This window comes from Peromyscus leucopus, chromosome 8b, assembly GCF_004664715.2.
Source record: "Peromyscus leucopus breed LL Stock chromosome 8b, UCI_PerLeu_2.1, whole genome shotgun sequence".
Classification (NCBI taxonomy): domain Eukaryota; kingdom Metazoa; phylum Chordata; class Mammalia; order Rodentia; family Cricetidae; genus Peromyscus; species Peromyscus leucopus.
Genome location: NC_051086.1, coordinates 61174872 through 61201011, shown reverse-complemented (window position 1 = coordinate 61201011; position 26140 = coordinate 61174872). Strand labels below are relative to the sequence as shown.

Below are 26140 nucleotides of genomic sequence, written 5' to 3'. Positions count from 1 at the left end.
GTTGGATGAGAGCTCTGAAGTGGATGGGTGTGTGCGTGCGTGCGTGCGTGCGTGCATGCGGGTGACACCTAGGTGCCACCCACATGCTCTGCAAGTGGCCGCATGGAGAAGCAGTTAAGGTTAAAGGTGGTAAACAGATCCCGTGAGCTCCTGGTAATCTTACTTCCCAGTTGTGTGACCTTGGCAGGTAACTAACGGCACCTCGCAGGGCCTTGACTTGCTATGAAAGAGAGCTGAGCAGACCTTTGTCAGACAGTCGTAGTGAAGATTAGTTCCAAAAACAACACAGGAGGCTCTCGGAGGCCCGAGAGGGGAGCCTGAGGTGGTGGTTGGAGGGGACAGGGAGCAGGTTAGTTCTCAGAGGGTGGCACACGCCATGCTGCACTCCACGCCAGGCCGGGCATCACCTCCTACGCTAGTCACTCTCTGGCCGGTACAGGTACCGCATCATCAGACTGTCGACCTCCTTCTTGCGCTGCTTCTCTTCCTTCTTGGAGCGTCTGGGCGCTTGCCCGGTTTCCTCCATGTCTGCGGCTGGGCCCCTTTTCACACTGGAGCGGCTGTGGCCTGAGACAGTGGAGCCGCTGGACGAGGACGAGGATTCCGACTCGGTCTCTGTTTTCTTCCTTCTTGACTTCGATCTCTTCTTGCTCTTCCGAGAGCGCCCTTTCCTCCGCCGCTTGTGCTCCGAGGAACCTTCCGAGCTGGAGGAGCTGGAGCTGGAGCTGGAGCTGGGGCTCCGGCGCTTGCTCCGGCGCTTGCTCCGGCTTTTGTGGCCACTGCGTGACCCAGAGACATCCACGGCAGAGGCAGAGCGGCGGATGCTGGTGCCCCTTTCTGGGCAATCCAGCTGCGCACTGCGGGCACTCTGGATGCTCTTCCGGTCGTCATCCTCAGAGTCAGGCTCCAGGCTGCTCCGCTTGAAAGGCACAGGTTTGTAGCTCAGGACCTCGTTGATGGCAGCCTCCAGGTCTGGATCCAGGTAGGAGTGGCGGCTGACTGGTCGGACGCTGGAGCCCTCAGTGACAGAGGCTGAGGCTGAGGGAGAGCCCCGTGGCTGGGGTGGCACAGACAGACTCCGGGCCAGTGACGGGTGGCTGAACTGTGAGTGTGCCTCACTGAGGGCCACGCTGGCTCCATCATCCCACTCATCCAGGCAGCTCCGGCCGAGGGACAGCCGGGAGTCAGGGCTCTCCCGGCCCAGGCCCGAGGCCCTGTGCCAGGAAGGGCTCAGGGTCCTTGCCAGGCTGTCGAGCCTGGACGTGCTGCGGCGGGAGCTGGGCGAGCCTGACAGTGAGAAGCTCAGCGAGGAGCCAGCCCTGTCCTCCCCAGAGCCACGCGTGGCTGAGGAGGCCCGGCTGACTGGGGCGGAGACCGTCGAGGCTCGGTCAAAGTCTGAGCCCCAGCGCTTCTCCAGACCACGGCCAGTGCGGCTCCCAGCCCCCGAGAAGACGGAGCTACCGTCATCCTGTTCCTCACACCTCCTGCCCTGGGCCTGGTCGGGTTCCTCCCTGGGGCCCACACGGGCCTTCCTGGGGGGCCTTTCAGGGGAGGCGGCACGCTCACTCAGGGTAGTGAGGAGTGAGTCCTGGTCCCCAGTGCCCCCGATGGAGTCCTTCAGGGTGAGCCTCTTGCGGTAGCTGAGGGAGCTGAGTGCGGAGGCCGGTCTCTCCTCTGGCCCCTTGCCCTCCTTAGGAAGGCTGCTGAGAGCCGTCCTGAGTGGGACGGGAAGCCCAAGAGGAGAGACCCAGAGTGGATGAATGAGAGCAGAGAACAGAGAGAGAGAGAGAGAGAGAGAGAGAGAGAGAGAGGGAGGCATTAACAAAAATAAGGACACAGTGGGAGGGAGGAAGGAGGAGAAAACCGCACAGCCCTGGCAGAGCCGTGGCAAGAGCATCCGAGGAAATGAAGCAAAATAATTTGCGTCAGTGAAAATAGCTTCATGGAGAATGTCATGTAAATTAGACTATTGTTCTATTTCATCACTTTTCCCCCTCTAAAACGTTTAGTTCAATTTATTTCATTGTCAACTACCTGGAGCCTCGTGCCACACTGTGGTGAACGGCAGCGGGGCGGGGAAGGCGGCATTATCTGCAATAACAAAGTGTTGTTTGGCCGAATAAATTAAACCAATTACAGGGGGCCGCTGGGTGCTAGTGGTGAGGGGCTGGACTTGGGGGAAGGAGCCTGGGGGAGTTGGAAAAGAAAGAGAGAGATTCTTCTTTCCACTCAGCCTGCCTACGGTCTCTGGAGGGGTGGGGAAGGGGGCAAGGAACTCTGTGTGGGAAGGGGTGCGGGGAGTAGGCCATCACGGGCCAGCGGCGGATGCAAAATGGGAGCTCTGGCTTCTCCAGGTGGCTGTCTGTGTGATAGTCAGAAGACTATGATTGGCTGGAGAGCAGGGGAGCAAGACCCCAGATCAGCAGGCAAGTCTGGGGGGTGGGCAGGGAAAAGCATAGGGAGGCAGAGGAAGAGGAGGAGGCAGAAACGAACGCAGCACAGCTCTGGGGACTGTGCCTTTGCGTTGCTGCTCTACGGAGGACAGAGGTCCAGAGCCACTGGGGCCGCCCCGTGCAGGGCTCCAGGCCCCCGAGGCCCCAGCGCCCTACCCAAGTCTTGACTTCAAAGGCACCAACAGTTAGATGGTTGCTATACAAGAGCTCACACCCAACCAGGGAACCATTACCTGGCTAAGCAGCTGGCCTTCTGTGCTCTTTCCACAGGCCAGAGGAGCGTACGCATGGCCTGAGGGAGGCACCCTTGGTGCCAAGATGCTGCCCACCCATGACCGGTGCCCGAGATGGCTTTTCCTCCTTGCTGGAGGCCAAGCACTCACCTGGAACTCTTCAAGCTGCCATCATCAGAAGCTGCCTTGGAAGGTCCCTTGTTCTTTGATAGCCAAGACTTGACCCCGTCGACCCGGTCCTCCAGCTCTGAGTCCACATCCGAGTCCCCCTCACTGTTGGGGCGAGGAGCAAAGAGGTAGGCAAGGCCAGGCAGCCCAGGACTGCTTGCTGGCCGGGAGGAAGGCAAGAAGGGAGGAGGCGCACCTTGGGGGGGTGGGGGGATGGAATGCAGGCGGCATGCGCATCGGTGAGTCAGGGAGGATAGAAAGGTTAGAGTGAGCACTGTCACCCCACAAGGTGCCCGTCCCTTCCCTCAGCAGGCCACACTGGGTGACAGACAGCCACTAAGAAGATCCTGGGAAGTGTGGAGGCACCGCCCGTTCCTCCAGGTATGAGTGACAGGCTATTCAGCTGGCCGACCAGATGAGCATGGTAGGTGGGCCATCTACTTCACAATTCCAGCCTAATTAATGGCGCTTGGTTAAAGAGAAGTCTTAGGGCTGACAAGATGATTCAGTGAGTAATAGCACTCGCCACCAAGCCTGAGTTCAATCCCTGGAAGCCATCTATATGCTGTAGCACACCCATATCCACATATATACATATATCCACACAATATTGTTTGTATTGCTGGGCAGTGGTGGCTCACACCTTTAATCCCAGCACTCGGGAGGCAGAGGCAGGTGGATCTCTGTGAGTTCAAGACCAGCCTGGTCTACAGAGTGAGTTCCAGGACAGCCAGGGCTACACAGAGAAACCCTGTCTGGAAAAACCAAATAAAACAAATAGGTGTGTGTGTGTGTGTGTGTGTGTGTGTGTGTGTGTGTGTGTGTGTTTCCTGGGCCCTTCAGCTCCCCCTTGAGGCCTATGTTGCTATTTCTTGTTGAGATGCCTCAGACTGTGGCTATGATTACCACCATTTTCTACGTCTTCATTACAAAAGCAGGGCTGCCAGTCATACATAGGACAGAAGGCAGGACCTTCACATGACTTCAGGCTAACTTGCGCCTGAAGGTCTCTTTAGCTGCTAACAATACAAACCTAAGTTAATGAAGCACCAGCCACATCCTAGACCAGCTTGTGGTGTCCCTGGCTTTTAGAAACAGGGAAAGAAGGGGAGGGGAGCAGCACCTTCCCCGAGGGCCTGCTGGTGCCTTCAGGATCCGGGCAGGAAGCCCAGTGGGCTCAGAGAGTCTCCAGGCAGGGCTCAGACTCTCTGGGCTCCTCATCCTTCCCTCAGGCAGCTCCAGCCCCTGCTCCCCACTGCTACTGCTGCACAGGCTGACCCCAGGACCTGCGAGCAAGCCTCAGAGTCTAATTCTGAGGCTAGAGTCGGGGTGACCCCTCATCAAGCAGTGGGGGCACAGAGATGGTTTCTGAGTGCAAATGCTTTGCAAATTCTGCAAAATGTCTGCTCTCTAAGATCCCCTGCGATGGATAGGCAGAGATTTCTCCTTGATATAAATTTCCTCTCATCTGTGTCAACAGGAGTAGCCTGGTCCTGAATTATGTTCTTGAATAAATAGCCACACAGGCGCATGCATGTATACTTGCACGCATGCACACACACAAACACACACACACACACACACACACACACACACACATCAGAGGAAACCAAAGATCTGGGGACCGAGAGAGAGCCTGGCATGTGGGAAAGGGGAACAAAGAGGCGTATTTTATGGGCTTCCATCAAATACAGAATTATAACAGGGACGAGGCCTGCCGATGCCCCGGGTAAACAGGAGTTTAGCGGGCAGCCCCCAAACCACCAATGCAAGCTCTGTGCCCATCTGAGCCTGGCAGATTTACTGTGGTGCACGGGTCCCATGGATCGCCAATACCACCTGATTTACACACCCGTGCAAAAAACCTTCCTCTATAGCTTCAGAGCCTGTAATTTATCACCGCCGTTCATAACCATATTGATTGCCTTTAGAAAGGAGGTGCTGTATGCATCGCAAAATCTATGTCTACATGTTAAAAGTGTTTCTGTATAAATCTCCCTTAATACTGCACTGTTTACTGCTTTCATTAAGGTTATGGCAATAACAACTGTATCTCTAAGTAAATCGAAACATTATTTTTCTGCCCGCCTTAGCATGCTCGTTCGATAACTTGGAGCTGCTGAGGAAGGAGCCCCTCTGCCATCAGTGGAGCCTGCTTAGAATTGCACGTTTTCATGCACCTGCTTTGAGTGCATGCTGGTGTGTGTGTGTGTGGTGTTGAGTCTGTGTGTGCCCAACTATGGTTCAGAATATGATCTTCAGTGTACATTTTATCAGCCCTCAGAGCTCCTTCTGCCCAAGGACGGCAGGATGAAACACACCGGGGACAGATTGAGGCCCAGAATATGAATTTCCTTCCTTACTCAGAGCAGTCAGTGGGCCGAGAAGCTGGCCTGCCTGCCCTCACCTTCCTTTTAGTTGCAAGAATCCAGACAATGTTCGGGTTCTCTTCCTTAAATAATCAGGCCCGTAAACAAACTCCAGGGGCAGGCAGGCTCAGGGGGCAGTTGAAATTTTAAATGGTCGGAATTAAACCTCGCGTCAAATACAATTTATGTCCGGGCTCATGTGCTATTAGTTAACTGGGAGCCGAATCACGGGGGAACAAACAAACGGAGACAGAACGGCAGGGGATATTAATTGTGTGTGACAACCGGGCTCCAGCGGCCCTCTATCACTGTTACACACTATTACATTTATCATTAGCTCTCCCGGACTCCTTTGCAGGGCCGCCAGCCCATCCTGGCCAGGGGAGGAGGCCTGCCAGGCAGGAAATTCAGTCCTCTGCTGAAAAAAACCACCTCCAAAGCAGCCCTGTCGAACTCGACAGAGGATCAGCAAACCCGCTTGAAGATCTTGCACATCCGCACCGCTTTCCAGCTCCCCCACCCCCGCTGCAAAGAGAAAACAGAGGAGGGCAGATGTCCTAGGCTTCCCACCACCTGACAGACGTACCAACACAGATAGGTTCCTCCTCCCACCAGCTCGAGCACCACCACCATGGCTGCTGAGGTGCCCCAGGGAGCAAAGCAAACACACACCACAGCAGAGCTGGCCCACATTCGCTGCCTGAAGGCTTTCTCCACACAAGCAGCTGTGAGATGCCCCTCACCTTCAGCCCTCATCCTCCGGAGGAAGGTGACGGGCCTTAAACACAAACAGACCCATGCCTTGCAGGCAGCTTGCCTTCCAAGAGCCCAGGGATGTATCCTGAACACTGAACCCCTAGAGAGACAGGCCAGGGGGGTGGCCACACTTGGTTCCTAGAGATGGGGAGGCTGGGACTTAGCCAGGCAGATGGAGCCTCATCCTGGCTACCGGGGCCATGAGGGTCAGTCTGGCCTTCTAGGAACGAACACACTTCACAGCCAGCCCGTTCTTCCCTTCCAGCCTAAGGACAGTCAGTGGTGTTAGCATAGAGACCAGCTAGAGAGAGTGTGAAGCTGTGTCTGCGTGCCGTGCCGCATGCAGCAGGGGCCGGGCAGGAAGCCCTGTGTTAGGGATGGTTAGACACCCGTGGGGAGCAAAGAGCACACGGCTCTGGTCCTCACAGTTTATTCTTTCTTTTCTGATATTTTGTCACCATGTCCTGCAAACTGGAAACAGAAAGAAAACGGTGGGCAAAGGGGCCAGAAGAAGCAGATGGGGTGGGGACTAACGGACAAACGGAGGAGTCCCCTCATCCACGCTTCCTTCTTCAGTAAATGAGAGCTCTGGCTGGCTGCGATCAGGCAGAAGTGAGTAGCCCAATCCTCAGACCCAGGCCTGATCCACTGGCAGCACTCACCCCAAAGGAGCAAGCTCCCTGGGCTGCCCTGCCCTGCCCGGTCCCTATGATGGGACCTGACCCAGAGGCGGCAAGTAGGGATCTCCCCGGGATCTACCTAGGTCCCAGCCCCACCCCCACACTGCTGGTCCTCTGGATTTGTGGCTTTCTCCTCGGCCTAGGACTACAAATCTCTTTCCTTCTCCGAAACCATTCCCCGGGTAGGTTTTATGCGGGAAAATCTCTAGCTCGGTAGCAAGGCACCACCGCCCTTAAATCTCTGCTCTCCCTGGAGTGCAGCAGACACCATCGGAAGTGCAGCTAAACTGGGGGAATAACTCACGGGGAGCAGGCAGCACCAGAGGCTTTGGAAGGCCTGAGAAGGAGAGCTCGGGAGGGAGGAGGACGGGAGAGCTTCTAATCCTCCCCGGCACCCTCCGCCTCTCCCATCTGGGTCTAGCACTGGGAGGGTGATTTGGCGGGATGACGAGGTTGCAGCTGCCACCTGGGGCTTTTGTCCCGCCTGAAACGCCAGAGGCTCTGCCTCTTACCTGTTGATAAGGTCCTCATTCTCATCGCTCTCCATCTCATCCTCAATGGCCGCTTGCAGGTCCCCAATGCGCTTGAACGCCAGCTTTAGGTCAGCTTGCAGGCTTTGGTTGGCGGCTTCCAGGCTCTCCAGGTCCATTTCCTAGGAGGGGGGTCTAGTGTACAGGAGGGCCACCTTGTCCCCCAGCATCTCTGAAGGAGTCCGTAGCAGGTTACTTGCTGCCAGACAGGAGCTACCCTGGTGGCTTGAAGCCTCCAAAGGCTTCTTATTCAAGGGCTGCTAGGCTGGCTGAGTGGGGGCTTCACCTGATGGAGACTTCTGAGGCCACCCCTGACTCGGAACTGAACTGTGTCCCCCCCCAAACCCAGGGTAAGGTGGGCGTATACGTAACAGGACTTGGGGACTGAAATGCCCCCCACAGCCCAGGGTGAGGTGGGCATGTACTGAGCAGGACCTGGGGGGGTGGGGTGCTCCAGCTTGGTACCCACGAGGAGCAGGACATTACCAGTTCATGCTTCTTGCGGCTGGCCTCAGCTTCCTTCCTGGCAAGCTCGCTCATCTCCTCCTTGGTGTCACGGAGTTGTCTCTGGAGTCTCTTGTTCTGTTCCTTCTCACGGTTCTCAGCGGCAGCGCGCTGGTCCCGTTCCTCAGTCAGCTTCTCCATGTTTTCCTTGAGCCGATTGGCCAGGCTCTGGGGGAGCAGGTTGAGAAAGAAGAGCAGCCGGCAGGCTGTCAGCCAGGCAGAGGGGCTGTTGGCGGGAAATCTGGCCAAGCGCTCTGGTCCCACTACTTAGTTATGGCTAAGAGACGCGGGAGTTCACTTTTACCTTCTCCCCACCCCTACCCCATCCTTTCTTGTGTCTTCCTGTGTGTAGGAACACGTGTGTAGGCCAGAAGTCAACCTGTATTATTCCTCAGGTGGCATCCATCTTGTTCTTTAAGACACACACTCTTATTGAGACCTAGAGCTCACCAATTAGGCTGTCTGTCTGTCTGTACAGCAAACCCCGATGATCCAGTGCTGGGATGACAAGCAAGGGCACTGTACCTGGCTTTTTTCCTTTATTTTATTTTTTAAATTTATTTTTACTTTATGTGCTTTTGGGGTTTGCGTGAAGGTGTTGGATCCCTTGGAACTGGAATTACAGGCAGTTGTGAGCTGCCATGTGGCTGCTGGGAATTGAACCCGGATCCTCTGGAAGAACAGCCAGTGCTCTTAACCACTGAGCCATCTCTCCCGCTCCCTACACTTGGCTTTTTATGGAGGTGCTGAGTGAACTCAGGTCCTCAGCTGTGCGGGGTAAGCACTTTACCAACTGATCTGCCCCCTTAGATCTTCGCTGTCTGTCAAAGGGGAGGTGACACCTGCGTCCGGGGTCTTTGCAGGACTGGGGAAGGTAGTAATGAGAAGACCATCTGGAAGAAGAAGGGGTGTGGTCGTTCTTACGACTGCAGAGACTCGAGCAGGCTCTGGGCAGAGGCTGGCCTGTCATATAAGTGTCTCCACGGTCATCAGGGATTTTTTCAGAGATGCTGAACTCAGAAGGTGCAGCCGGTGTTCAGAGGTGACCGGCTGCATTGTGAGTGCCTGATTAAGAGACCCATCCAGAGCCATCTCTCTGGGCCTCATGAATCTGTCTCCTTCAGGAAGACGAACTTGTCTTCCGTGCCAGGCAGAAGGGTCCTAAGCAGCAAATGATTTGGAGTGGAGGGAGGGTGAGGGAGGACTGAGTCAGTGTCCAGTCTGGTTGTACCACTGACTACCACCCGACCTGCCCCAGCCTGGTGTATAAAATGACAGGCGCAGGTTACAGGGTCACTCAGGATGAGTCTGAACCACAATTCCTTCTGGGTAGAAGGGAATCTGAGGGAAGAGATCCCAGCCTGAGAGAAACGTAAGGTGACAAGTGCATAGGACGGAGCCGTCATCCACCATATCAGTGGCTTCTTCTGTCCCATGCAGCCACACGAACCCTTTCCTGTGTGTGATATGGGGACTGAAATGTGACCCACTGCCCTGAGGTTCTGGGGACAGAAAATAAGCGACTAAGTTCCCTGTAGTTCTGCCTGGTTTTCCATGTTGGGAGTTTTGTCCATACTCCTCTCCTATGTCCAGGCAGGTAATGCCCTTGACCGCCCACCTGTGTCCACCTCTCTCCTGCAGCCTTCTCTGCTGACAGGGGGACTGACGGGAAGGGGCAACAGAGAAGCTCCTTATCCACCACAATGAACATGTCCCCGGGCAGGCCTGATGGTGTTTGGACAGGCGTCCGTAAGCTCAGGAGAGCTTCAAGACGAGGCTCCACGTCAACACTCAGACTTGTTCTGATGCCTCTCTTTACCCAGGGAGGGCTGGAGCATGCTGGTTACAGGAGACCAGAAGAGGAAGGGGCCGGGGTGGAGGACGGGAGAGGCCACTGTGGGGAAGGAGGGATCAAAGCATGATGAAAAGAGGCCAACCAATAGAGGGGGGAGAGCTAAGAGAAAAGGGGGGGGGATGAGGAAAGAAATGAAGACGCAGGAAGAGAGTAAGAAAGACAGTAACAGAGGAGAAAGAAAGAAGAGCCGAGCCAGAAAGGGTGGCAAGACCGAGAGAAGGGGGGACATAAAAAGGAAGAGGAGAAGAGGAGAGAGCCACGAGAACAGACTTCAGCCCTCAGAGCAGCGGCACCATCCGCTGCATATTTATGACCCTCCCGGAGAGTGAGTGAGGGGGACGGGGAGGGGGAAGCTCCTGGCAGAGGAAAATATGAAGACGAAAAGCCAAGCTGCTCTGGTCCCTTGGCAGAAAGCAGGCACGGATAAAGAATGTAAAATAGGCAGGCTCTGCGGGGCCCGGAGAGCAGGCCCGGCAGGCGGGAGGGGGGCTCCCACCCTGTCAGCTGGCCTGGCAGCTTGGCAGAGGGAGGACTCTGAGGAGTCCCTGGCTTGCACAGCCCTTCGGAGCATGCGTGGCTGCAGCCACTAGGGCAGCTTGGCTTGGCTTGCAGGGAGGCGCGCCAGGCTGAACCCACCTCCAGCCGCTTCACTTGGGTCTTCTCGAACTCCAGGCGTGTTTCCAGCTCCCTGATCTTCGCCTCCTGCCTGCTGACGAGGGACTTGTCCACCATGGACTGCTCCAGGAACTCCACCTGGCTCTGCAGGGCTTGTAGCTAGGGGTGGAGGGAGCGAGAGAAGAAGGAGAGTCCAGAATGAATCCAGAAGCTGGGAGGGCAGTGGCCAAGTCTGGGATAGGCAACGTCACCATGGTGACTAGAAGGCTGAGGGAGGGAGGGATACAGGGAGGAGGAGGAGGAGCCCCCCCCCCAGCAAAGGCATCCCCACCTGCCCCTGCACTTGGCACTGATACTGCCCTTCTGAGAGGAAGGAGGGTGCTAAGGACCAGGGAGGGAATAGAAATGTGAAGCGAGGCAGCTGAAGCCAAAACATCTACCATGGTGATGTGGCTTCAAGCCTGGGTCTTCCCGCCAGCTCACACTGCTCTGTGACTTACTGATGGCTGAGAGAAACACCCTCCATTCTAGGAGATCAAGGCTTCAGCCCCAGTGATCCCTGATTTCTCACTCCCAAGGGAAGCCATGGTACCCACCTTCTCCTGCAGCTCTTGCTTTTCCTTGTTGGATTCTTCTAGCTGAGCTTGGAGGTCATTCATCTGCGCCATGTCCCGGGAGGCCTGGGAAAGGAGGGGAAGAATGGGGGAAATGTGCCCTAAACAGAAATTCTGTCCCTATCCATCGAGGGCCAGGGCACCTAGACTCACAAGCGATGTCTCTCCAAATAAGTGTCCGGAGCCAGGCACGGCAGTGCGCACCTTTAATCCAGCACTTGGGAGGCAGAGGCAGACGGATCTCTCTGTGAGTTCGAGGGCAGCCTGGTCTACAGAGTGAGTTCCAGGACAGCCAGAGCTACATATCTCCAAAAGGAGGTGTCTAGCTAGGGACCTACAAGGTGGTCCCGGGACGGTAACTATGATGCCATTCCTGGCGGGGTACCTGGGCCACGGCTGCCTTGTGCTTCTTCATCAGCTCATTCATGTCCTCCTGATCCTCTTCCAGCCGGTTCTGGATCTCATTTTTCTCACGCTGCAGGCGACTCAGCTGCTCCTCCAACTGGACAGAGGCAGGGGTAGATCAGAGGGCATCAGGCCTGTGTCTTCAGGTCCTGGGATGGCAAGTCCAAACCTGTCCCACCCTGTGCCACCTCTCCTAGTGGGGGTGATAGTAGGGTAGGGACATGATGGTATGCTGGAGTGGGTTCCAGAACCAGCGAAGCTCTCTGGTGGGTTCTGGGCAGGGAGATGAGGGGCAGAGCTGTCTGTGGGGGACAGGCAGCAGGCCCTGGGCTTCTAGGGGCTAATAGCTTTCTGGCAGCCCTGTCAAGGCTAATGAGAAGGTAGAAATTCTGCCCATAACAAATGACCCAGCATCCCTGTACATCAGCCTGACCATTAGCCTGACCAGCATGCACTCTGCCCACATCAGGCCTCAGGGAAGGACCTTTCAAGCAGGTGACATCCCCTGGGGATGGCCCACTCTTGGGTCATCCGGCTCTCCTAGCCTCGGGGGAGGGGAGGAGACAGGTACCAGCAGCTTCAGGAAATGAATGAATCTATTAGCCTGTAATTCCAAACCAAAATGACTGCGTCGGAGCCTTCTCTGCCCCATCCATCCTGTGACTGGGCTGTGGGGAGCTGGGGAAGCCTCCGCCAAGAAATTTATTAACTCAGATTTAAATAAAATGGTAATTTTATAACAGCCTTTTTTAACACAATTAAGGAATTTGAATTACTCACCTGGAAACTGCTGAAGAGCACAAATGTCACAAGATAAATCAAGCCTGTGAGATTGGCATCTCTCAGCAGCAGGGTGACTAGCTAGGGGCCATGAAGCCAACAGCCAAACTCAGCCTCCTCCCCTGCCCCATTCCTGGCCTGAGGAGGTACAGGTGGTGGCCACATCCCAGGAGTGAATACTCAGCCAGTGGATGGGCCGTGGGAGAGGTGGGGAATTAAAAGGGAGGCATTAAATAAAAGCTCTAATTAGCTGCCGCCTGGGCTTGTCAGTGGGCTGGGCAGGGGGAGGGGAAGGAAGCCCAGCCATCCTAGCCTCTTATCGGTGCTTCTGCTAATCTCCAGGCACCTGTTTACATCCCTCAGCCACATTAGCTGCCTTTATTTATGGTTCCAGGGCCTGCGGCCAAGCTCCCAGAGGCAGGTGGTTAAACAGGGAGATGTGCACCCAAGCTGGTTCCCTCCTCTGCCAGCCCCTCCCTCCTCTCGATACTGCTCCGAGTGGGTGGGGGGAGCAGAGGACGGAGATGGGGGGGGGGCGTTGCTCTGTCCTGCAGAAATCCCCGGCATGAAAGGCCCTGTGTGGGGTGACCGCAGCTCCCGTCATGGTCCCCAGCCCTGCCCCGTGCGTCCCTGTCGCTGCCCCTCACCGCTGTCTTGGCTTTGGCGATGTCGTCAATCTGCAGGTGCAGATCTTCCATCTCCACCTCCATTGCTTTCCGTGCTTTGACAGCTGCTGCGCAGGTGAACTCCGACTCTTCCAGCTGGACACAGAGGCACCCCCACCCAGGGGATAGACGTCAGCTACGCTCTGGGGCACAAGGGCTGTGCAGGGCACTGGCCCACCGGGAGAAGGGGCCCAGGCCTGTCCTCCCCTGCCACCTCCTCCCCCTTCTTGCCCCGCCTCTTTCTTCATGAAGGGCGTTTCAGAGCCACAGTTGTGTTGCGGTACACACACTGTTCTCTTCTCCAGTGTGCACACCGCATCTGCATCACCCGAGGGCTTGGCAGTCATGCGCAGGGCATACACAGACCCTGGGGAAGCTGGCTGCTATGGGTGGCTTCCTCCCCACATTCCAGCCATCTTCCTTTTCAAGGATTTAAGAGTAGTGGAGAAGAGGGTTGGGGATTTAGCTCAGTGGTAGAATGCTTGCCTAGCAAGTGCAAGGCCCTGGGTTCGGTCCTCAGCTCACAAAAAAAAAAAAAAAAAAAAAAGAGTAGTGGAGAAGAAAACTAAACAAATGAGCTTCCTGGCTGCCCCTGGAACCAGTGGATTCAACTGAGCACAGTACCTGGTTCTTCAGCTGGGCAATCTCCCTCTTGCTGGGGGCGTTGTTCTTTAAGTGGTCCAGCATGATCTGGGCATCTGCCAGCAGTGCCTTGGTGCGCTTCAGGTCTTTCCGTAACCGCTTCTCTGATTCAAAGTCCCTCTGGTTCACCTGGAGGGGGAGGACGACACCATCCAGGAAGACACTGAGCTCCACCATGGGACTCCCTTGAGTCCTTCCCAAGCTGACTGCTAATCTTGCCCACCCTCACACTCTCCAACATGAGCAAGGGGATGCTCTCCTGGGCATGTCAGGATCACGCTGGCTAATGAGAAAGGCCTGGGTGATGGATGATGCCCTCATCGGCCCCTGTGATATGGTACCTGCTGCAGAGCAGCATCCCGTGCCCAGCTTTTGTCCTCAAGAGCCCCATCTTAGGCCGGTGGAGCAGGGAGGTGTACCTGGTCACTGAGTGTGGAGAGCTTGCTCTCCAGTTCCCTCTTCTCCCGCAGCGCCTTCTGCTTGTCTTCATACTCCTCCTCAAGCTGCACTTCCATCTGCTTTAGCTGCGGGGTCATGGGGACAGAAGCTCGCTGTCCTTTGTGTGCAGGGGCAATAGTCTCTTCCCATGCTGAGTGTCCCAACCCACAACAATGGGGCAGGACAGACAGTGTGGGTGACCAAGGAGCTGTGAGTGCTGGAGGGGGACAGAAGGCTACCAGCAGCTACTACAGCCACAGGAGACCTCATAGAGTGAGGAGGGTGGGGACCTGTCCAGCTAGGCTGGCTGACCACAAGTGGCCACAGTGGCGCACACGCGGGTAGGGCTGCTACTTGACACAGCAGACGAGGAGCTTTGGTGTTTTAAGGGCCCAAGCTTTTCTATAGGCTGAACGGCACAACCAGGCCAGGCCTGAGTCCTAAGAGGGGAAATGCTGGTCCAGACCAGCAGCAGAATACAGAGGATAACGTGGAAAACCCCTCACGTTGAAGCAGCAACAAAGAACAGGTCCTTAGACCAGCCCAGGAAGAGCCCGGACGGCCCAGATGCCATACCTTCTTCTGACATGACTGCCGGGCCTCCTCCACCTCCTCATCCCGACTCTCCATCTCCTTGGAATGGGTCTGTCTCATCCTCTCCATCTCCATCTCCAGACGCAGCTTGGCCTGCGGGTTGGGAGTCAGGACTGGGTTCCTTTCCCAACAAGATCCTGCCCGCAGTGCGGCTCCCCCGTGTCCAGGAGCACAGGCTCGCCCTCCGTCACAGCTCTCTTTGCCTGCTCACTCTTTGCCCCTGGCAGACGGTGTCTCCGGGGCAGCTGGAGCGTGCCTCCTTGCTAAACACCTGGCCACGACTCAGGAAGAGACTTGCTGCTGGAGATGCCCTGCCGCTATCCCTCCCTGGGCAGGTCCCCCTGAACTAACTCAGCTGTTTAGTCACATGCTCGGCTGGCTTCTGGCCCTCTGGCTGCATTATCTTCTCCTCATTCTTTCCTCACTAGATCTTTCCAACCCAGACCTGCTTTTGTGAAAATCTCCATGGCAACTTAACTATCTCCACATTGTGGCTGGCGCCGACCAAGTACTCACACAACATTTTATGAGTAGGTGAATGAGTGAATGAAGAGAGTAAATGAATGATGTGGACCTTGCCCTTCCCTGGCGGGTGCCCTGTGCTTACGGTGAGGGTGGCAATACTTCCTGCTGCGCCTTGTCCCTCCCTTGGCCGCCCCTCTGGTACCTGCTCCAGCATCTGTATGCTCCCCGCCTGTTCATCCAGCTCCTCTTCCTGATCCTTGACCTTGGCCTCCAAGTCCCGGAGCTGCTTCTTGACCTTGGCCAGAGACGCCTCATCCTTGGTCTCTTGAGAAGAAATGTCCTGGAGCTCAGCCTCCAAGGAGACGACCTTCTGGGTAAACCCTGCAATGTCCATGTCTTTTTCCTAGATTGAAGGGAAGGTGAGGTTGGCAGGGCTGTCCCCAGGCTGGGGGTGGGGGGATAGAGAGGAAGAGGGTCAGCTCTGGTACCTCCAGCTGCTGCTTCAAGCTGAAAGCCTCAGCCAGGAGCATGTCCTTCTCCCGCTGAAGTTTCTCCCTCTGCAGCTTCTCCCGCTGGGTCTCCTCATGTGCCTGGGAAAGCTCACTGTCAAACCTGTGTGGGAGCATGGTGGCCTCATCAGCAAAGGACAGAGTCTAGGTCTCCAGCACCCAGCAAGTGCCAGGAAGTGGGGCCATAGATGGAGCAAGACACCAGCAAGGCACATACAGTCATCACGTGGGGCCCTGGAGACATGAACTTGGAATTCGGGGCCTATGGGTCAGACTGCTGAGGCACCTGATGAACAGCGCGTCACCAGCGGGCCTAGGAGGGCCGCACACACTGCTTCTGGGAAAGAGGCAGACCGAAGCTTGCCTCAGGAGACAAGTCTCTATATCCCCCAACAGATCAAAGTTTAAGGTGCCGGGGTGAGGGCAGGGTGGCATCAGAGTGAGTAGAAGTGATGTTCTGTTTGTACAACTCACTCTATGCTCAACTGGGCAACTGCAGGTCCGCTGCTGGCTTCTCCCCGGCCTCTGGTCAGTGCCACCCACCCCAGCAGCCCCAGAGCCACCACCAGGGCACCCCATGCTGGGCTGGACCGCCTTCCTACCAGGCCCAGCTGGCCAGGTGCTCTCAGAGGCACGCCTCCACTTCCCAGCCTTCCATTTCCCGCCCAGTGACTCTAAATCGGGAGCAAATTGCTGAAATCCCTCTTAGCCCTTCCCTGCATAGCTAATCAGGTTCCCGTGGAAACTCCACAGCACCCTCCCTATCCCACAGCAGAAAAAGAGGAAGAAAACCCCGGGCAGCCGAAACCTAATAAGTGGCCCAGCGGGGAGCACAGCGACATGGTAACTAGGCCAAGCTGGCACCGTTATGGGGGTGCTCATGAAGGGGGGTTCCTGTTAAGAGTGCTGTCTTCAGGTAAAGGGACAGCTTACAGCGCAGGGTCAAAGAACGGGAGAAGTGGACCGCTTGGTTGTTCTGGAGGGACAAAACAACCTCCCGGACCGCCCTGTCCTCCTCAGAGTAACAGGAAGCCGTTGGGTTAGCAAGGAAGGTGTCTGGGAGCTGGGGACAGACACATAAGGTAGCTCATTCCTGGGAGGAGTGGGGGATCTGTTCTGCCCCTCCCACTCCCTCCCGGGGTCATGGGGTGAGGTTACCCTTCACAGAGGTGATGGGTACCTTTCCTGGAAGCTGGCAGAGGGAAGCAGGCACTGTTCTGCTCCCTGAGGTACCCCACCGTTCCCAGGGTGTGTGGGCTCCTCATGCTGCTAATGAAGGCGTCCCATTCCCATTCCCAGCCAGGGAAATTAATTTAGATTGGATTTTCTCCTGTGAGGGCTGCCCCCCCCTTCTGTCATTACCATAATGAGATGGAAGTGGCACGGGAGTTTAATGACATTAGTCAGGAGAGTGTGTTTGTGTGGTACAGGCGAGCGGAAGCAACTCAGGCAGGGCCGGGGTGAGGACACCCACCGGGGGCGGGGGCGGGGGCCCAGTGGTTCCGGACTTGGCTAAAGCCCGTCCTTTTTGGTTTGGGACAAATGACCGGCACGCTCTGAGTGGACACATGTGACTGGAGGCCCGGATGGCCTTCCCAGGAGACACGGCCCGAGTCCCGGGGGATCAGAAGGGCGCCTGTTTCACACGCCAGCCAGCGCCGCCGAGGGCCATGCAGGTGAGGCTCCGGGCCACGCGCAGGCCCTGGGGCTCTCGAAGGCTCTGAGCGCGCAAGGCTGGGCCACCGACCTCCTCTGCTTCTTCTCCAGCTCGTGGTTCCGGACCTGCTGGCCCTCCAGGTGCAGCTTGGTGTCCTGCAGCTCAGCCGTGAGGCGCTGGCACTTCTTCTTGAGCTGCTGCAGGGCCCGCTGGCTCTCGTCGCTGTCTGCTTGCAGGTCCCCGAGCTGGAGGTGGAGAAAGGGTGTGTGGTCAGCAGCCACCAGGAGTTCGGGGAGGGCGGAGGACAAGATCAGGGACATCTTCAGAACCCACGCGGGTTCTAAGGGGAGTGGCGAGCTGTCCCTTCAGGACCGGCTCACACACCACTGCCCTGTTCCTCCCGGGGGCTGCCTGCCTCTGGTCTGTTTGCCAGTGGAGCTGGCACTGAGCCCCAGCCTCCGAGGTCAGGCCTCAGTTTCCCCGGCCAGCCTCACCCGCCTCTCCAGCTGCCTTCTGCTCTGCTGCTCCGCCTCCATCTTGTCTTCCAACTCCTGCTGGAGCCGCTTCTTGGTGAAGTCCACCTCCCGCACAGCACGCTCATACTTCAGCCGCCACTCTCCGCCTGCAGGGTAGCGGGCAGACAGCGCCATTCAGAGTCGTTGAGGGTCCCCCAGGAAGGGGCAGGGGACAGAAGGAGAGGGGTAGGAAGGAGGAGCGGGTGGAGCCAGCCGGAGGGACTCAGGAGTGTTTCTGAGTGATGGCTAGAAGGAACCACTATGGGGGCGGGGAAGTCTAGAGAGGGCGACAGGGGACCTGTGCTATCTTCTCCCTGGAGGCCGCCAGGACCATGGCGGCCCTGGTCGTTACCACAGCAGTTCAACCTGTTTATTTCCAGCACCTTGACGTTGTGGTTTTGAGGTTTGTGTTTGTTTGGTTTTTGAGACAAGATCTCGTGTATCCCCGGCTGTCCTTAAGTTTATTGTGTAGTTGATGACCTTGAACTTCGGTCACCTGGGATTATAAGCATGTATCACCATGCCTGGTTTTAGCAACTCTACTTTCTCATCCATTTATTATAGTTTAGTATTAAAACAGCTCACAGAGGGGAGACAAGCCTGGACAGGGTGTGTGATGACCCAGGGATGGGCATCGGGGCTTGCCATTCAGGCTTCCGCCTACCTCCTCCACGTCAGACCCACCTGCGTCGTCATCGTCCACTTCCCCGTTGATCTCCGCTGCCCGAAGCAGCCTGGCTTCCATCACCTCCATTTCCATGACATCCATCTGTTTCTTCAGTGCATCGTACTGGGTCTGAGGAAGCAGCTTGTAAGCCTTGCGAGTCTCCCCTTGCCTGGCCTACCCAGTGTCCCGAACCACACGGGCCACGCGCTTACCCAGGGCAGACAGAGATGTCAGGCTAGTGGGGGAGGTGCCAAGCGGAGTGTGGCGGTCACTAGCCTGCGGTCCCCACCCTGGCCCGCTCTCACCTGTAGCTCTTTCATTTCCTTCTCTGCTCGGAGCCTCTCGGCTGTCTCTGCGTCCAGCAGCTGGGAGGCAGACTCCCCTGTGTTCCGCTCATCAGTCAGCTCCGATGTCAGCTCTGAGATCTGGGGTTGGGGGAGGGAGGGGTCACCAGTCCAAGTGACTGCCTCACTCAGCCAGAATGCCAGGGCTCCCGGGCCAGGGCACTTTGGGACAGTGGGGCCAGTCTGTCTGGTGACTGAGGTCACTCACCCGGGTCTCCAGCCGGTCACTGTTGAGCCGAAGCTCATTCCGCTCCTTCTCCACCTTCTCAAGCTTGCTGCGCAGCTGCTGGATCTCCTCCTGCAGAAAGCAAGGGGACAAAGCGAGGTGCTATGAGGGGTGAAGACCCCAGGTCTGTCCCCTGAGGACTCAAGGAGGGAAACATCCCCAAGAGGAGGGGCTCCCAGGACCCCTGACCCCTAGACCCTCCTCCATAGGCAGCGGATGCCTACAATTTCATCCTAAGAAGCTACGTAAGGCCCATACAACACTCTAGAGGAACATCTGCTTGATGGGCATAGTTCAAAGACACCAGTTCCTTTGACTAATTCTAAGAGAGCCTTAATTCAAGACCCTGGTATACACAGAGTCCCTCCCCGGACCCAGCTGGCCCCGGAAGTCACGCACGTCTTTGTTGCGGATCTGTTCTTCCGACAGCTGGACTTGGATGAGGGGCCGCACGGTGGTGAAGAGCTTCCACCAGGGCCAATCCTTCACCCTTTTGTTCTTCTGGATGTTCTTCTGCACGCAGCGAATGGCCAGGTCCTGGATCTGCAGTTGGGGGGTCGCCACAGGACGGACTTTCAGTTCCCTCGGCCAAGCCATGTCCCACCACCAGCACCAGCTCCCCAGGACCCTTCTCTCATGCCCACCTTGGCTCCCACACTGCCCTACCCCTCCGAGGGTGGGCAGCCCGGGGAGCTGCGCGTGGGGCGCTCGCGTCCCGCCATCATTAGGAATAATTTCATCTGCTTTAGTTGCCGCCTGATTATTTCCAGCACCCTGGCCTAGCTGCGCTATAAAACCTAATCTTGCTGAAACACAAGAGGCGGCCGCGCTGCCTGTTTTATGGACTTGCTAATAAGAAAAGGAGTCGCTGACACAGCTCCTTAATCTTCATAGAGCAGTCCATGAACCAGAGCCCACCTTTGCCTGGGCCCTGCTTCCCCCCCCCCCCCCCCCCCCCGCCCCCCTACTCCTGCAATGCAGCCCCCTGGCCAGGGCGCATGTCCATGCTGCTGGGCACACTCAAGCACGCTTCCCACTCTGACCTGGGCATGGCGCTCTTGGGAGGTTCCCACCTCCCTCTCAGATGATGGTAACTGCTCGGCCTCCCCGGCAGGAATCCTGCATGCCCTCCCACTGGTGCCCTGCTGTGCCATCTAGGCCGGGGTGTCCCCGGAGCAGCACCTTTCTCTTCTTGAAATGCTGGCGGGCGAGGTAGCCCCGGCAGGCCGCTTGGAACAGGGTCAGGTGCCTGCTGGTCTGCTCATCTCGCTGCTCTTCCAACCGTGCCAACGTGCCTGCCCGGAAGAACACCTGTCGGAGAAGCAGCCTGGTAAAAGCCGGAGACTGGGCTGGGGCCGCCAAGAGAGGCAAGATGAGGTGGAGGTGCCAGAGGGACAGGCAGCTGGCACAGGGAGCCAGCAGGCGAGGGAGTGTGGACCCTGGGTTCAGGCAGAGCCTGAAAATCCACTTGCCCAAGAGTGGAAGGGGAGGTGCCCTAGCAGGGCTGCTGGGGAAGTGCCAGGCCCAGGTGGAAGGAAGGCTCTGGGTCTGGAGGAGTGAGGTGGAAGTCTAACTTCAAAGAGAAAGGACAGCAGCCCAGGGCCAGAGAAGATCCCTGGGGCAAAGAGGAGCAGGAAGCACTCACTGGCCAGACCAGGAGGGGAGGCCCTTCAGCTACAGCCCTGATGCTGTCACTGTGCCCAGTGCCACGGCCCACTGCAGGGCCCAGGCACAGCTCCGGCCACCCGGCATCAGGTGGAGAGTGAGAAGGTGCGTCCCGTCCCCGTGTGAGGAGGTCTAAGAAGCTGCATGTGGGGGGCGACTGGAGTGGGGGTGAGGCTTCTGCCCTTCCACCCGCCTGCTCAGCTTCATTCCAGCCGCCTCCTCTTTTCAGTGCCCCACCCCACCCCCACGTTTCACACTCTCATGAAGAAGCTGGTGAGGTGGGCGTGAATCGGCCCCAGCAAGGGACCTGTCATACAGGTTTGGGGGCTGGAAGACAGATGTGTGGGGAACCTGCTGGGCACCTGCACCCAGCTGTGCCTCTCATTCTTCGCGGCCCAGAGTGTAAGAGATGTGGAGCAGGGTGATAACGACTCTGGTGTCCTTGAGAAGGCAAAGGGCCACAAGGTATATACCCACCCTCACCTGGTACAGAGCACACACACACACACACACACACACACACACACACACACACACATACATATCTCCTTTTTAGGGCCAGTGAGATGGCTGGGCTGCCAAGCCTGGCAACCCAATTTTGATCCCCATGACGCACGTGGGAGAAGGAGAGCACTGACTACCTCAGGTTATCCTAACCACCACATGTGTACTGTGGCATGCACACATCCATAAAGAAACAAACAAGTAAATAAATAAACGTAACACATCCTTAAAAAGACAGTCTAGAGAGATGGCTCAGCAGTTAAGACCACTACCGGCTCTTCAGGAAGACCTGAATTTGTTTCGAAGCACCCATATCAGCATAATCACTGTAACTCCAGTTCCAGGGTATCTGACCCCGTCTTCTGGCCTCTGTGAGCACCTTTATACACATGGCATACACACACATGCACATACACATGGAAGCAACAAATCTTAAGAAAGTAAGAAAATGAAATGGGTAATCAAGAATACAAGTAATCTAGTCTTTGTAGGGGAAGGATTATCAGGGTCCGCTTCAGGGAAGAAGTAGGGAGAGAGCCTAACCCTGATGATAATGTTGCATCTGGTGACTTCACAAAAGCCTCATCCTCTGAGACTAGCTTTGGGGGGAGCGGGGGAAGCCAGCTCAGCCCTTGTGATCCTGCCCCAAATCCTACGAGCTGGGATTTCCCATGTATCTTAAGTCTGACTCACATCTCAGTTTCCAGTAATATATATGTGAGCCACTAAGGGAAGAGATAGCCAATTTGTTCCTAGGCCAAGCAAACATACTTGGTTAGCAAACAGGGAAACAGGGAGTACTGATACAGAGAGACATAATGGTTTGGAAACACAGGGAGAAAGGATGGTCTAGGCCTGGCGGTGGTGACGCACGCCTTTAATCCCAGCACTCAAGAGACAGAGCCAGGCAGATCTCTGTGAGTTCCAGGCCAGCCTGGTCTACACAGCGAGGTCCAGAACAGCCAGAGCTACACAGAGAAACCCTGTCTGGAAAAACCACATGCGCGCGCGCACACACACACACACACACACACACACACACAAATGGTCTAAAGGCTACAGATGCCAGCCTCAAACCTCTTGAACATCTGTGAAGTTGGGAGACCTTGAGGGGAGCTAAGGAGAGGGCTCCCCCCGTTAAGTGCCTGCTGCACAGGCAAAGGGACCTGAATTCGAATCCCCAGCACCCACATAAAAGCCAGGTGTGGTTCCATTTGTCTGTAGCCCCAGTGCTGGGGACTGGGGAGGGGCAGAGAGAAGAGGATCCTGTAGCTTGCTGGCCAGTCTGTCTAGCCAGTCAGTGAGTTCCCAACTCAGTAAGAGACCTTCTCTCAAAAAATTGAAGTGGGCTGGGCGTCGATGGCACACTCCTTTAATCCCAGCACTCGGGAGGCAGAGCCAGGTGGATCTCTGTGAGTTCGAGGCCAGCCTGGTCTACAGAGTGAAATCCAGGACAGGTACCAAAGCTACACAGAGAAACCCTGTCTCAAAAAACTTAAACAACAACAACAACAACAAACAAAAACAAAAAAAAACCTCAATAATAATAAATAAGGCAGAGAACAATGGAGGAAGACACCAGATTCAACCCTTGACCTCAAATCAACAGTGCCCACTATAAGTACATATGTGTGAACACACATTTACACACATACAGAAAACAATTAGGATCCTTTTGAGTATTAGGTGAAAGACTATGGTCATCTCTGTCTCAAGTACCTATTAATGCACACTTTCCAGTGTCAGGAGGCTCTCAGACGCCCAGAGTCTTCGCCTGACCTCCCAGGGCCCCTCCAGTGAAGCATCATGAACACCCAGCCCTTGCTCACCAGCCAGTGCTAAGCACAGCCTGCAAAAGCTCAAGCCTTTTGTCTCAAAGCAAACATCCAACCTTACCCGCTTTCCCCCTGAGTACCAGGAGACCCCGCGGCTCACCTGCCTCAGCTTGGCACCTGGGAGGAATCAGGACAGCCGAGGGTCTAAGATGTGGCCAGAAGAAGACCAACCTGTACAGGCCTGTTCCTGCCTGAGATGTGTCTGGGAACCTGGGAACTGGCTTGGAGGAGTGCCACTCCCAGGACCAGCCAGCAGTGGTCCAGCCTGCTAGAGGGGTAGGAGCTCACAGAAAAGCCTGGGTGTGAACTAACCTGAGAGGCACTGAGCAGTTAAAGGAATGGTTTTGACTGCAGGCAACCCAGCTGGCTGCCTCTGAGTCTCAGAAAAGGTGTGCGTGCGTGCGTGCGTGCGTGCGTGCGTGCGTGCGTGCGTGCGTGCATGTGTGTGTGGTGGAGGGTGACCAGAGAGAAAGAAGGGGGGCAGATGTCACAGACAAAACAGAGACCAGAGCAGGAAAATGGCACCAAAGGTGTGGAACAAACATGGAATAAGGAGAGAAAGGGAAAACAGGACCGGGAAGCAATCAACAGGGCAGGAGGGACTTTGAGAAAGCCAAGGACACAAGAGACTGCAATGAGAAGACACAGTCAGGGAAAATCGCGACCTTACTCAACCTGCAGACTACAGGACACAGGACAAGGAATATGTATGCCTCTCCTCCACCCCACACTCTGCAGGAGGCTTTGTGACCGGGCCCCTTTCCTCTGCTGACAGAGGAACACATCCAGGACTCTTTCTCTGGCCACCCCCTGCCCTTCCTCCATGCCAGTCCCCAGAGCACATTTGAGAGTGCTCCCTAGCTAAGCTTTTTAGCTAGGGGAGAGGTGGGCAGGCTCCCTGCCTGCAAGAAGACTGTTCAGCTGACCCTTTGGTGTGGACCCAGGGCCAGGGGCTGCCTGCCTTTTATGCTACACATTCCATTTAGATGAGGAATTTGGCCTGTGGGCAGGTAGTGGTGGCTCAGCAGCGCACCATGTCCTCCTTGCTCTTCTGCTACCTCTGGCTTTCTCCAGCCCCCTCCCTCCAAGCCCGGCCTCCTCCCTCCAAGCCACGCCCCTCCCTCCAAGCCCGGCCCTTCCCTCCAAGCCCGGCCCCTCCCTCCAAGCCCCGCCCTTCCCTCCAAGCCCAGCCCCTCCCTCCAAGCCCAGCCCTTCTGTTTCTCACTCCCCACTTGGGCCAAGTTCAGGGCCAGGTTCCAACCCACTCCCTTCTGACATCACAGATGTTTCACAGTCCTGAACCAGTCAGCTCTCCTGGCAATAAAGTCCAGTTTGCCGGAACTGGAACATCTACACCCTGGCCTGAGTGGTTAGTGGGGAGCTAGGGAATGAGACTCCGAAGGGACAGAGGGAGATTTCAAAGGCCGACTGAGCAGCAGAACGGGGAGGGAGGGCCGGCCATCTGACTAGGGCCACCGGGAAGTGATCGCCTGGCTGCCCATCTGTGGGCAACTCACCCGACTCAGGCCCAGGCAGCAGCTGCTCTTTTCCAGGTCCAGGGACTCTAGCAGTTCCTCCACAGCCTGAGGAGAGAAAGGCTGCCATCAGATCCGCACAGGCTCTCCCCATCTCCATGCACTGGGCCCTCCCTGGGTCCCTCCCAGAAAGTCCATCATTTCTTCCACAAGCCCCTCAGGTAGGTTTCCATGGCGCCAGCCACAGTGTCCACTCTGGGGACCAGCGGTGACTAGAAGAGGAACAGCTTGTGTTGCCGGAGAGCAAGGTAAGTGGGAGGCAAGACAAGAGAAGTTCATAAAAAGGCCTGGGAGGCGGTCGGGAGCGGGGTGTGGAGCACCCCAGAGGAGCACGGCTTGGCCGGCGAATTTAGCTACCAGTTATGCCTCCAACTTGAGCAAAGGCCTGGGATCTCAAGAGGAGAATACATTGTTGCAAGAGTGAGGGGTGGGGATTAAAGTGCAACCGAGGTATGGGAGCCCTGTGTGCCTGGGAACTCTGCACAGCTCTCTCGGGAAGGGGCAGAGCCAGATCCGAACAGATCACTCACAAAGGCAGGGAACACGTGAAGAAGGTTTGAGTGGTCTGAACGTGCTCCGTTTGGGGTAAGAGGACACAGAGAAATCCAGAAGGCGGCGAGAGAAGCATACGTTTGGAGTGCAGGAGAAAGAAAGGTCTGGCTGAGGCACTGGTCTGGGTCAACCATATATGTGGTGATTGAAGTGAGGGGTGTGAATGAGGTTGGCCAGGAAGAGAGGGTAGGAGAAAACACTGGAGCCCTGGATGGAGTATGGAGCAATGAGCTCTTTACTGAAGCAGAGACCTTTAGAGGGATGGATGGGAAGAGCAGGAACAGAGGAAAGAGCATGGAAGACAAACAGGAAACATTTCAAAATATTAGAGCTGTCAGTCAGGTCACACGTCAAGAACTCAAGGAACAGCCAGGCAGGTGGCACACACCTTTACTCCCAGCACTGGGGAGACAGAGGCAGATGGATCTCTGTGAGTTCTAGGCTAACCTGGTCTACAAAGTGAATTCCAGGAGACTCAGGACTACATAATGAGACCCTGCCCCCCCACCCCCCCGCCAAAAAAAAAAAAAAGCGACTGGAGAATGGTTAAAAGCACTGGTTGTTCTTCCAGAGAACCTGGGGGCTCCTGCAAGCCGCAGGAAAATGTAATGGAATTCAGCTACTGTCACAAAAGCTACTACTTGGAAAAGTCAAGGACTTCTCCAAAGGTCAAGCCATGGCTTAAGAAGTCTTGGTGATATTTTAGCTTTTGTATATATATATTAGCTGGTTCCTACAACGACTTTCTTGTGTGCTTCCAAGAACTCCTAACAGTGTATTTATCTAAAATATCTATCAAGCATTCCAAGGCCAAACTATCTCCTGAACTAAGATAATACCCTTATGGAAACAACACCTGTCTCTTAGGCCAGGCGGATAGCTTCATTTCTTATGCAATTTAAGCTGAGACCCTTTCTTTTTTTTTTTTTTTTAAGATTTATTTATTTATTATGTATACAGTGTTCTGCCTGCATGTATCCATGTATCCCTGCAGGCCCAAAGAGGGAACCAGATCTCATTACAGATGGTTTTCAGCTAGCATGTGGTTGCTGGGAATTGAACTCAGGACCTTTGGAAGAACAGCCAGTGCTCTTAACCTCTGAGCCATCTCTCCAGCCTGAGACCCTTCTTCCTTTCTTTCTTTCTTTCTTTCCTTCTTTCTTTCTTTCTTTCTTCTTTTTTTTTTTTTTTTGGGGGGGGGTTTTTCGAGATAGAGTTTCTCTGTGTAGCTTTGCGCCTTTCCTGGAACTCACTTGGTAGCCCAGGCTGGCCTCGAACTCACAAGAGGTCCGCCTGGCTCTGCCTCCTGAGTGCTGGGATTAAAGGCGTGCGCCACCACCGCCTGGCTGAGACCCTTCTTTCTTA

At 55.9% G+C, this 26140-nt stretch overlaps 1 protein-coding gene across 22 annotated transcripts in view; it reads right to left on the bottom strand.

The window, feature by feature from the left end:
• The window catches only part of Myo18a (myosin XVIIIA), a 106627-nt gene that overhangs the window by 4711 nt on the left and 75776 nt on the right, over positions 1-26140 (bottom strand). For 12 of the 22 annotated variants that reach the window (XM_028866830.1, XM_037200995.1, XM_028866831.1 and 9 more), the window contains 22 exons: positions 24206-24271; positions 19867-19995; positions 19084-19227; positions 18667-18756; positions 18420-18539; positions 18132-18243; positions 17427-17554; positions 17023-17177; positions 15255-15378; positions 14969-15169; positions 14284-14394; positions 13689-13793; positions 13252-13398; positions 12610-12723; positions 11163-11279; positions 10760-10843; positions 10185-10322; positions 7676-7861; positions 7172-7311; positions 6406-6450; positions 2837-2959; positions 408-1715 (listed from right to left, as the gene is read on the bottom strand). In XM_028866830.1, the coding sequence (XP_028722663.1) occupies positions 416-1715; positions 2837-2959; positions 6406-6450; positions 7172-7311; positions 7676-7861; positions 10185-10322; positions 10760-10843; positions 11163-11279; positions 12610-12723; positions 13252-13398; positions 13689-13793; positions 14284-14394; positions 14969-15169; positions 15255-15378; positions 17023-17177; positions 17427-17554; positions 18132-18243; positions 18420-18539; positions 18667-18756; positions 19084-19227; positions 19867-19995; positions 24206-24271 (3879 nt within the window). In that variant the 3' untranslated portion in view covers positions 408-415. The remainder of the gene's footprint in view (positions 1-407; positions 1716-2836; positions 2960-6405; positions 6451-7171; positions 7312-7675; positions 7862-10184; positions 10323-10759; positions 10844-11162; positions 11280-12609; positions 12724-13251; positions 13399-13688; positions 13794-14283; positions 14395-14968; positions 15170-15254; positions 15379-17022; positions 17178-17426; positions 17555-18131; positions 18244-18419; positions 18540-18666; positions 18757-19083; positions 19228-19866; positions 19996-24205; positions 24272-26140) is intronic. The other 10 variants (XM_028866846.2, XM_037200999.1, XM_028866844.2 and 7 more) reach the window with 3 other exon arrangements.